Genomic DNA, 12,808 nt, shown 5'->3' with positions numbered 1-12,808 from the left:
AATGAAATCAGCTGCAAACCAAAGAAATGACAAAAATCTAAGAAAAAGCTGAAATCATTCATTTTTTACAACTGAAAAAATCAATATACCGAAAATAAATGTAGGTTCCAGGACAAAGCTAGCATGATACTAACTGGAATTTGAAGAATATGGACACAATGTAAGAAACACCGTAACAAAAAGACTTTCTTGAAACACCGTAACAAAAAGACTTTCTAGAAACCCCGTAACAAAAAGAATAATCTTGATTTTTGAAAGTTAAAAATCAAACTAAAAGGTCAAAAAAAGAATACATTTCAATGTTTAGCATTCGAGACATCGAAAAGACAACGAGTCATCCGAGAAAAAGTCCTGAACAGTCCGTCCTGAACAAATCCATCCTCAAATTAAAAATCCATCCTCAAATTAAAAAGTCAAGAAAAAGGAATACATTTCGTTGCATGATACTAACTAGCATGATACTACCTAGCATGATACTAACTAGCTATCATGATACTAACTAGAATGTGAAGAATATGGACACCGTAACAAAAAGACTTTCTTGATTTTTGAAAGTTAAAAATCAAATCAAAAAGTCAGGAAAAAGGAATACACTTCATTGTTCAGCATTCGAGACATCGAAAAAACAACGAGTCATCTGAGAAAATATCCATCCCCCTGAGCAGAATAAAAAAAGCACAATTGGAACATACGAAAAATTGGAATATTTTGCAAAAAAAGGTCAATAAACTTTTAAGACTGCATTTATGAAAATAATCGTAACTGATTTTCAAGAACTCAACGCCAAAAAATGAATGATTTTTTTTGAAACGAAATTAAAGTCCCTTATATTGAATAAAAATACTATTTCTAGTAATTTAAAACAAAATATAAACAAAAAACTGTTAAAAATTGAAAAAATCCTACCAAAATCGGATTAGCATATGTACAATTTTATAAAACAAAATTACATCGAGGTCGAAAGAGGCGTTGAGTAAATGAATTATAAAATGGAGTTGCCATATTAACTGATTTTTGACAAACGACGGCTGAAATATCCAAAAATGAAGATATTAATAGAAAAAGGTTAAAGAAATAACTAAAAAATAAAGATTTATGTGCCAATTTTGCAATTGAAACGCATTTTCAGGCTCTGCAAAACACTGTGGTATCAATTTCCAAGGTTCACATTTCAATAAAGCATCGAATAAAAATTATTTCAACAAAAAACCAAATTACAAGCAAAAAAACTGGGCCACTTAGACGAAAAAACGGCTAAAAACGGTTATCTAAAAGTGCCATTCAGTCAAAACTACTTTTCAAAGTCAAAAAGCCACTCACTAAACGCAACGCAAGATCAAAAAACTTTTCTCGCTTAGCGAAAATCTGTTCACCAAGACAGCTTTTCTCACTTTCCCTTTTAGGTCAAAATGCCGCGTGAACAAATCTACTTCCTGTAAAAAAAAACCGAGAGAAAACCAATACTCCTCTTCGAGTCGTAAAAAAAACCAAGAGAAGGCCAATAATAGCCCCAGCTATCGCTGTGCGGCTATTAAAAAAAACTGTGATAAACACTCCAAATTCGGTTGGTATGATTGGTAATGTCTAAGATGTCATAAACAATTAACAAAATATAACCCGTTATTGTGGTAAGAATTGCTCTCAAACGACCAACGAGTGGTTGGCTTCGGTAGTATCCCGCTGAGGTTTAAAGATGCTATAACTAGGGTGTGCAGTTGGGGGGGGGGGGGGGGGGTAGTCGTATGATTGAAGTGTGGATCTCAAGATGTGGGTTCAAATTTGCAGGGTTAGGGATGGATTGAGACGAGGGGGTGACTGGACGTGAAGGTCTAAATCGCATGGTGGAGGAGGGTGGACGGGGGAGGTGGAGGGCCGACTGAGGGGTGTCAAGTTCTTAAGATTACGAGCTGCCCTTCACACCTTTAATCTATGTCTCCTCAAAAGTTTGGGTGAATCGCATACCTAGAGACTGCAAAGGCGTAAGGCACTAAGAGGGCTGCTCAGCATTTTAATTTCCTCCGAGTTTTTCCTGTTTTTCCCGGTTATGAGGACAAAAGGTTAAAATCATCAGACGAAATATCGGTCAGGCAAAAAAAATTGCATAAAAAAGAGCGCGGGGCTAATATAATTGCTAAAAACACCAATTGAGAGCAATTAACTACAAACTTCGCTTGAGAGCAATTAACCAGAATGAGCAAACATGTGAAAAAATATGAATTAAATCATTACAGAATTATCTCACTTTGACGTGGTCGCATTGACAGCTGAAGGACATATCCTGTGTTGATGAGTTCGAAGTCTCGAGTGAGTTGGTAGTGAGCAACTAGAGGACATTGTAACAGCTGAGGGTCATGTACTGCCTCGCTAGAGGTCAAGTTGATCGGTGATTGGAAGGAGCCATTGATCTTGTTGGTCGGTCTTGTAGGTCCTGAAGCAAAAAAAAAGGAGTGGAGATACGTGTCGTACACTTAAAACCAGTCAAATTAAAGTTATTATAGTGCAAAATTTTACCAAAATTAACCAGATTTCAACCAGTTTTAACCAGATTTTAACAAGATTCTACCAAAATTTTTGTTTTGAAAACTGCAAAATAATACTAGCTCTGCCAAAATCTTGGAAGGTGAGAATTTTTTTATATATATTTTGAAAGATACTTGTTTTTCCGCCAGAGTATTCCTTTTGCCAGACTGCCAGCCTCTTTGCAAAATGATAAACCCCGTCATAACTAAGGGTTTGTAAAAAACTTGAGCACTGTTTTATTTCGGAAATTTGGGGGTCCGGTTTTATCCTTGCCTGATTAATTAACGGAAATATCCAGCACAATTACCGTCTGTAATAAAATCTGTTGTCGTGATTCTTGATAACAAAAAAAGAAGCTCGGAAATGAGCGTTTGCACATAATGTTCCGAACCTGCTCAACCATGCTTTTTACCTAATTGTCTACGAAATAAGGAAGATATAGAAAAATTTCAAAAGTTCAATGTTGTTCAAAACAATGTATCCATTAGAAAGCTCTCAAACGCTATACAAATTAAATAAAGGGCCAATGATACCAGCCATTAAGGAGAGTAAGAGAAAAGACTTAATGGAAAAGTTAATGAAAAAGTCAAAATAGCATCAGATAAAAACTAAACTAAACCAAATGACATGCACTTCACCAGAAAGATATGAAACAAGTTTGTAGTGGCAATATTTATTAAGTAGACAAAAACAAGAAAAGAAAAGCTATAAAGACGCGTTTAAATCTTTCGAAAAAAAATATTTAAAATCAAAGTCAAGAAAACAATTAGCTATCAACTGAAAACATCAAATGGCTCCACTCACACTTTTATACAAAGCCATGGAGACGTGTCATTATCCAGAATGTCATAAGACTACAAAAACAACAGAAACATAACTAAAAAATGCAATTCATTTTTGTGAGGAAACTGTGTCGAAGCCAATAAAATCATAATCTATTCAACAAAATTATTGAAAATAATCAATTGCGCCTTCTTTCAATGCCATTAATGCGATTTGTGACCTGTCATTAATGTGCTATTTATGTGATGATCCAACAAGACAGCGACAGGAAACTTCAAAAATTGCACTATTGTCCAAAATTAAAAAGCAGATATGAAAAAACTCGTAGTATCAACACCAAAAACGATTGAACGGAAAAAAACAATTAAGACAGAACTGGCCTTGCAATTGCTGCGCGGCTGTTAAGAGACAAAATTGTTCCAAAAAATGGCGCAATAGTTTTTTGGCAAACGAAACTCTAAATTTATAAAAAAAAATAAATGATCCTTTTTTCGTAAATATCGATTCAAATTAGAACAAAATCGCTAAAAATTTAGTTCCAGAACATTTTCAGAGGAATCGGAGCTAAAATTAGCCCTTATCTGAGTGAACAAAAGTTGCTTCAGAAGGTTCTTTTGTCGGCACGTTCCATCAAACTGGACAAAGTAAAGCATATTTGATGGCATTTTTGATGAAGAAAATGCTGAAATTTTTAAAAATTCTTTCAAAATTATAGCCCGAAAAATTGGTTCAAACAATTCAGCAACTCTATTTTATCATTAAGCAATGAGACCAATGAGACTATCATTAACAATTAAATCACATTTTTAGCAAGATTTGACCTAAAGTTAAGCAAAAGTTACAAAAAAAGGTTTACAAAACAACGGAAGTTTAGCTAACGTTCGCTGAAGTTTAAATCGCCCTAACTCGTGGAAGAAGCGACATTCAAAAAATAAAAAATGAATTTCTACGCTTCACAAGCTTTATAATGATACCACTTCAAAGTCTGTACAATGAATATAGCGATCGGTAGAAATTAAGTGAACAAAAAAAACAGTCTGAGCATATAGTTCCTTCCCCACTAAAATGGGGAGAACAACAAGTTTTGTTTGCCAGCTCGTTGTAATAAGTTTTGAATTACACTTTCAATCATATGAATTTGTTGCAATTTGTTCAACCATATGCAATTTGTTGCCCCGGGCTCCCAAAATTATTCTCGCGGAGAATCCATTATCAATGTAATATCAGTCATTCAGAATTTTCAGCTTTTAACATTATATAAGATATCAGAAATCGTTTTATCATAACAGACATAAAACTATCACACGAATTATTTTATAATGTTTGGCCTTTTAATAGAAAAATGGGTAAAAAGTTCGATGGGTTCCCTTTGACGTACTCAATGGAAAAATTAATTGAGAAAATAATACAGCAATAGAAAAATAGTTGTTAATCATTTTGTGCTCGTTGTCGCTAGATGAGTCATGTTGGAGCGCGTGTGAGCTGCTACGTCACGCCTTGAAAAAGTAACTATGCTAAATTAGGTGTTATGAGATCTGCCACCTTAGAAATTTTTTAAAAAAAAATTGGATGAATTTGATTTTATATTTCACGGTAGTAAAACCTGGCTAAAAATTTGTCATATGAGATCTGATAAAATGCCTTTCGAAGTCTTATTCGGCAGTTGACTATATGACCATTGCTGATAAGACACGGCAGTCCAAAAGGTGTCATATCTTACACGAGTTAACTTCAAGAAAAAAGGGGTATAGGTTATTGACTCTAAGTTTAATTAGTTGTCATTACATAATAAATTTATAAAATTAAGGTGGTCTCTCTTGGTATTTACAGTTAAAACTCGTTCGACAAAAACAAATGTTTTGTGTTCAAATGTTGTTAAAAACCAAAAAATAAAAGAATGATCTTTTAAAGAGTGTCTATTCAGTGAAATTCTCAGAAATGGATCGATTCCGATCATGAACTGACAAGCAATGTGCATAAATTTTAGTGATATTTTTGTCTAAATGACAAATGAAATTGAACAGAATTTGCAATGGTATACCTGTAGATGTAAAGGAAAGTGGATCAAATTCAATGAAATCCAATTGTATTAAAAAAGCAGAACAATTATTCCAGGCAGCAGAAATTTAGCTTCGACAGTCATCCCAGTCCATTGCAAACATTAGAAAAGGTGTATTTATCAATATTCAAGGGTTAAAATATATAAACATAACCGACTAACGTCGGGCGAATTGCTCTCAAACGACCGGCGGGCGGTTGTCAGCACCTAGCCACTGTTTAGTGAGGTTAGCTTTCTCTTGATTGAAGAGGCGTGAGGCTAGGGTAATAGACGATATTATCACGCCACATAACAGCCGCTGAAGTCAACAAAAGAGTTAAGGAGAGAGAGAGAGAGAGAGAGAGAGAGAGAGAGAGAGAGTGCGAGGTAAAACGTGAGCGAGAAAGAGAAGGAAAGAAACGCCAACCAACACACACACAGAGAGAAAAAGAGAGAGCTAGAAATTTTTTCCATGAGATTCTAGCCTCGTTAGTAACTAAATCATATAAAAAACTGAAAGTGCAAAATTCAGAAGAAAACTTTCCACATTTCGCAGTGACGAAAATGTTCAAAGAACATTTTTTGCCTCTGGATTTTTGTCATGTAACCCATCTGCAAGAATTAAAAAGCTTCGTTGGCCAGTATTAATCGTTAAACTCAAAAAAGGACTCAAAAACTGCAAATAAAATGACAAAATTTTCAAAAAAAAATTGAAAAAATTATAAATTTATTAAAAAATCGATAAAATTTGTGATATTAAAAAGTTCAAAACTATTCTATCGCAATAAAAACTGTTCAGTAACCTATTATCAAAGCTAATACGAGGTTTCTTGGGGCTGGAAGAACTTAGATAATGACAAATTTTGAAAAATTTGAAAAAAAAATTCAAATTTTATCCAACAATTGCTAAAAATCGTGATGTTCAAATGTTGAAAAACATTCTATTACCTCTAGAAACTATGCAGCAACGTATTATCAAACCCTTCAGGAGGTTGTCTGAACCCTGAGGCTGAAAAATCTTGAATAATGAAAATATATGTCAAAAAATTTTAAAAATATAGCAAGTTTTGTCAAAAAATGCTAAAATTCGTGTTGTTTAAATCTTGAAAATTATTCCATTACTTCTAGAAACTACATAGTAACCTATTATTAAACCCTCGAGGAAGTTCCTTGGCTCTTGAGGCTGGATAAACCTAAAAAACGACAAAAACTTTCAAAAACATTGAAAAAATTTGCAAAATTTATAAAAAAAAATGCAAAAAATTCGCAGTGTTGAAATGTTGAAACCATTCTATTGCCACTAGAAACTATTCAATAACCTATTATCAAATTCTAGAGTGGATTCCTTGACACCTAGGGCTGCTAGGGCTGAAAAAACTTAAAAAACTGACAAAAATTTTCAAAAATCTTAAAAAAAATTGTGAAAATTAGTATAAATTTGCGTTTTTAGCTAGCGGTTGTTCGTCAGTAGCTAGCCACGGCTGGGGGGAGGGTGCACGGGGGTGCCGATGGTGGTGGCGACAGTCGGGTGGGGGGTGGGGGGGCAACAGGGCGGTGGGGGGGGCAATAGTGGGGGGTCAGCAGTGGGGGGGGGTGGGGGGGGTCTTCAACCTCTAAGAACCGCTGTTCACACCATAAGTATAAGACTCCAAAACTGTTTGAGCAGAAACAGAGCTAAAAGGCTCTAAGAGCACTTAATGCCCGCTGGGCGCTACCTGTTTATCCCGTTTTTGAGGACGAAAAGTCAAAAGCGGCAGACGAAAAATTGGTCAAGCGAAAAATCGCATAAAAAAAAAGACCGACAGGACTAATATAATTGCTACAAACTTCGTTTGAGAGCAATTAATTACAGATGAGAACGTACAATAAGAGTTCACAGATCTTTTTTGCGCCAAAAGAGAATTGTGTAGAAGATGTCATTTTTAGTGTCGTACTACAGATATTTATATATTAAGACTTTCCCAGTACTAAAAATGGTATAAGCTTTGCATTGAGACTTGATTATGATTTAGAATTGAAGTGCGTCACGGGTAATGATTTAATGCATTTGTGATTTTGCTTTCATTTTGGTTTCTAGCCCAGCGATGTGAATCAATTTTGTTTGACGAAATCTTAAATTGAGTGTAAAAATAGAATCGCCATTTTTGTTATCCTAGCTGAAAATTTTGATCCAAAATAGTTTCAAAAGTAAACGTTTCAGTGAAACTACAGTGGTACTTTTTGACAAAAAAAAATGTAGAATATGGTTGCGTTGTCAAAAACATGAGCAAATTGAAACTTCAGTTGCATCTTGAAACGTTTGAGACTATCTACATTCAACAAGTTAAATTTAGTGAGTGACTCAATATCTGATGACCATTCGGGTGTTAGTTTTTAAGGCTGATAACCTAAAAACCTATCAAACAAATAAAAGGTTTTAAAAGTGATCAGTTACCCAAGCAAATTTTGAACATAAGCAGTGAAATAACCTGTTTTTATTTCTTATATCAAAATTGAAACGGTCGAAAACGAGATATGAGATAGTTTTGAGCGAAATAAATAATTGACACAGCCTCGATACAAAAAAATGTCAGTCTCATCTCTTTGATTGCCTTAATATTTCACAAACCATGTTCTTGTAGGACAGAGATGAAGAATAACGAAAAACAAATGTCAGGAAGTTCAAGAAAATTTTTAATTGTTGTAGTAGATTGAGAGATCAAACCGCTAATTTATTGCTTGAAAACTTATTGCAACATGTTTACTCTATGCATTGACGTAAACGTAAAAACATTATAATAGAAAATTTTGTAGGCCATCTTACCCTGTTGTGAACTGAGACCAGCAGCAACAATAGAGACTGGTGTTTTAGCTACCAAAAATTTGCCCTTTTTTCTTTTATTTTCACTGTCTTATCCTCTTTTCCCATCAAAATTTTGGGAAAACGACCAGCAAGCAATTGGCATCGTCAGTAGCTAGCACGCGGCTCAGGGACTAGGGGCTAGCTTTGACTTAATTGAGTGGGGTGGGTGGGTGCGCATGGAAGAGGAAGGGTCGGGAGGTGAGCGCCAGCATTCGGATTAGGCTGAATTGAGTTGGAGGGAGTGAGGGAATAGAGTGGGGATCTGGTTATTGTGAGGAAACCCTAAGAAAACCCATTCCCAGCAATAATTTACGTATTTCAAACATTTTCAGTGAATCGCATACTTAAAGACTAGTGAGTCGTAAGGCTATAAGAGATCTGAGGCCTCTGCGCGCCATGTCTGTTTATCCGGCTTATGAGGACGGAAATCAATTGAATAAAAGAAAAGTTGTTGGAAGTACAAAATTGGCATAGAGATAATACCAGACCTGACATAATTGTTGCAAACTTCTCTTCAGAGCACTTAAACACACTCAGGTTAATATTTAACAACAAACAAAACTTTCAAATATGAATATATCGTCAAAAATTCGTCTAAAAAGAACAACAATTAGGCCGTCTACACTTGAATGAGCAGACATTCAAAATAGTCAACTTTTAACAGTAGTTTGTATATATATATATATATATATATATATATATATATATATATATATATATATATATATATATGCACACACACACACACACACACACACATATATATATATATATATATATATATATATATATATATATATGTATATATATATATATATATATGTGTGTGTGTGTGTGTGTGTGTGTGTGTGTGTGTGTGTGTGTGTGTGTGTGTGTGTAAGTATATATTTATATATACATATATATATATATATATATATATATATATATATATATATATATATATATATATAAATATAGGATGGTGTGGTCTCTGACCTCTGACTAGGCTATTAAAAACTTTATCATTGCGAAAAAACAGTTTCTTCCAGAAAAAAAATAAGTTTCTTCAAGCATGCCAATGAGCACAAAACGTTTCGAAAAATGATATCTGAACCTGATAAGTTAATGAACCAGTATGGAACTGATGATAGCTGTCGTTTGGTCGACTTGCTTGACATTGAGTTGCGAGTAAAAGGAGTTGACGACGTTTGATGAATTTGTCTGCTAGAAGTAACCGCCGGGCAAGAATGCTGCGGGGTGGCACTAAGCGGAGTCTCCGTTGAAGAATTCTGCGATGTCTTTTCGACCCCAGTAGCAGTACAAGAATAAACTTGATCGTTAGTGTTTGTAAACACGCTAACTGAATCTGTGCTTCCACTATGATTACTGTTACTACTCGAATTGGGCCCGATAGAACCCTGCGAGACATAACAGTCTGTGTTGTCTAAATTGGAAGTTATTACAGATGGTCTAAGCGGTAAATTTGGGCTATTTTGGCACAAAGCAGCAGAAGTACTGCTGGCAGTGCTATTTTGCGGATTGCCGGAACTGGTTGGTGTCATTTCAGTGAAATTTAATGGGTTTACTGTAACCATAAAGGGATCCTTTGAACTTGAGCTGGGCGAATCTATCGACATTTTGGAGGCCATTGAAAACTAATTTGAAATAAAGGCCAATTCAAGCCATGTAGATTAAAAGATAAAACGAAAATTTGAGCCCAGTCGGGTTTATGTGTTGAGAGGCCTTCTCGCCAAATAACACGTTGTCATTTTGCAAGGCTACCAATAGACCAAATTCAACCTTGTTAGCGGCACAAAATTATAAACAGCAGGATTTATAAATCAATAACTACAGTCAATATCAACAATAACACAAATTGTAAATATTTTCATCTGTCGTTCGTTCAGTTTTGAAAATAAATTAGGGTACAACAGTTCAAATTTTTCTTTGCTAATTATGGTCAGATATTAAAACAACGCGTAGGACTGTAATTTTATATAAGGTTTGTGTCAGAATAAGGACGCGTGAAATGAAAAACAAATTAGGGAAAAGTAAAGGATAGCAATATGGATCGAACCATACGGACTTTTTCCTTCGTTTCCGTGTATATTAATAAAATATATGCGCCGTTATACTTATGCTACTATAAAATTCAATATAGAAAAATAAAAAGCAAAAAAGTACGTCCCCGCCACTTAGAATGCAAAAATATGCCCCCACTTTCATTACTCTTTCTCCCTACCTTAATCCGTAGAGTTCGACTCTTTAAAACAGATAACTACAAATGACGTTTTTTCTATAGGTTTACACCAGAATTAACCGAATTTATTTAGAGCATAAATATCTTTCAAGAAAATTTTCAGCAATTTTTCGTGCAGTTTTTTTCATGTAGAATTAGCTCATTCTTTTCGGAGAAGGTCAAAATTTTCCACAAAAGAAACTCAGTGTGAAAAAAATTAACTTTTCTTTCATTTTCTTCTGAAATGAAACTACAAAGGTGTGAAAATGTTTTCACAAAGTGTGAACGGAAAAAATGATATCAAAATTAAACAGCCAAAAATTTAGTTCAACTGTCTGTCAATCATTCAACTGTCTGTCAATCATGATCAAATCTTTTGGCTATGGGATATTTAGGTTAAGTGAACCCTCATTCAAAAGATATAGGATGTACTTGTTGTTATACTCACACAGTTGGTTTATTTGATTCTTTTCAAACTGGAAGGGTGAAAAGGTTAAAAGAAACCCTATCTTAAATAGCAATTCACCTAATACCTTTTTGAAATAGTTCACTTTTACAACCAATATACAAAAACAAAAATACAATCGTTCAATTAAAAATAAACGACAACATCGTAACTACAAGAGTAAAAAGGGATTCTAAGTGAGCTTTCAGTTGCGTAGAACTTAGATTGGGTTGCACAGTTGGGTTATATTTGGTTAATGTTTCATTCCCAAAAAAATATGGAATTACATAATAACGTGCGAAATGATAATCAAATTTAGAATACTATATACTTAAGGTCAGTTCCGGTCTATTAAAGAGCTAAATAGAACAGTTACGTGGAGAGGTTTTAAATTCACAGCAAGAACCAGGAAGCGACAAATTAACTAGGCGTTAGAGGTTAAAATCTGGACAAAGGGAAAAGTAGGAAAAGCTTCGGGGGAAAATAGTGTGCTCAAAAGAAAAACTGTATTGTAAGAAAAAATAACAAAACGAGCTAACAAACGATATTTAAGGCACAAAAAATATGCATAATATGAAATATAAAAAAGAACGTGGGAAAAGGAAAAGTAAATTGGCGCCAGAAGTGACTTATTTTCCCGTTTTGGGAAAACTATTAAAATGCCATAAATTATTCAAACCATTCAGAAAATTTTTCCAACTTTAAGTTATTTCAGGAGCGGAATCTTGACGCTTTAGTTTGATTTAAGTCTGAAAAGGGAATTTAAATAAAAGGTTGGGAGAAAATGGGGGAAAAACGAACCCAATGCCTGTTTTCAGTTCTTAAGTTCAATTCCTACATTTTGTGTATGGATAATAGATAATGGAGTGTGCTCTTCTCTTGAGCTTATCATGTTAATTTCCCCCCCTTGACATTCGATGACATCTTGTGGAAGCTGCTAATCTTTCCGCGTGTCTAGAACAGGGTTAATTTGGCATTTTTAACCCGCAACAGATGCCATGTATAAAAACGCTTCGCTGAATTTTCAAAAATTGTGAATCAAAAATTTTGCCTCAGTCAAGCTTTAAAGTTGCAAAATAAGTAGGCAATCAGCAATTAAAATGCGCAATAATAATACTTTTTAACGTAATTTTTTTAAAAATTTTTGGTAATAAGCTTTCATTCAAGACTGCATTTCGCATAAATGTTGAACTACATTGCTGTTTAAAAGAATGCGAAATAATTCAATTGTGCAAAACGGTTAAGGCGACAGTCTAACTCCGATTGAAATAGCTTGCTATAATGAGCTAAATTTTTAAAACGGTAATAGCTTTTTGTGTTCCGTCTAATTGACACAAAAAAGAGAAACAGCAATAATAATAATAATGCCGTAATTGTGTTAAAGCTATATTAGTGCATGTTTTGTGTCCCACATAATAGAAACGTAACAGTTTTTTTTTTAGTTTTTTCATGTCAGAAAACCTTACAGTTCACGTAAAATTGAAAATTACAGAAATTTGCTCAAAGAATTTTTACACCGCTTTTAGAAAAGCTTTTAAGATACACTCGCTGTATGCAACATATATTTTAGTTATTTGAAATTTCAAACAGAACCTGCAGAAACTGTAAGACCTAATTCTGACACCTGGAGACATTTTTGAGCAACTGCACAGATAGTAAAATAGTGCAAAAAGTGCAACTCCGTGTGACTTGAGAGTTTTGCTTGAGAGTGAAGCCGTTATAAAATTTGAAAACAGAAACAAACAACAAACACAGAAAACGATGTGAGGACTACATAAAAAGATTTACTTCAGAGAAAAAGATCCAAATAGTCTTTGAATGTTTCCGCTGAGCTAAAATGGAAATTCGTCAAACTACACAAGGGGAACAACGAAAAAGAGGAACAAAATCCGTATTACTTTGATTAGTTCGAAAACAACCGTGATGATACAATTCTAAGTAGCGCTGGAAAAAAAAACA

General features: G+C 34.3%; 1 protein-coding gene across 1 annotated transcript in view; it reads right to left on the bottom strand.

Moving 5' to 3' along the window:
- LOC142342850 (uncharacterized) overlaps positions 1–12,808 on the bottom strand; it is a 111,970-nt gene that overhangs the window by 32,181 nt on the left and 66,981 nt on the right. Inside the window, exon 4 of the mRNA XM_075394477.1 lies at positions 2,243–2,428. Within this exon, the coding sequence (XP_075250592.1) occupies positions 2,243–2,428 (186 nt within the window). The remainder of the gene's footprint in view (positions 1–2,242; positions 2,429–12,808) is intronic.

This window comes from Convolutriloba macropyga, chromosome 1, assembly GCF_964194025.1.
Source record: "Convolutriloba macropyga chromosome 1, txConMacr16.3, whole genome shotgun sequence".
NCBI classification, from domain to species: Eukaryota; Metazoa; Xenacoelomorpha; order Acoela; family Convolutidae; genus Convolutriloba; species Convolutriloba macropyga.
Note: the sequence above shows the minus strand (reverse complement) of the source record. Positions and strands in the feature narration are given on the sequence as shown.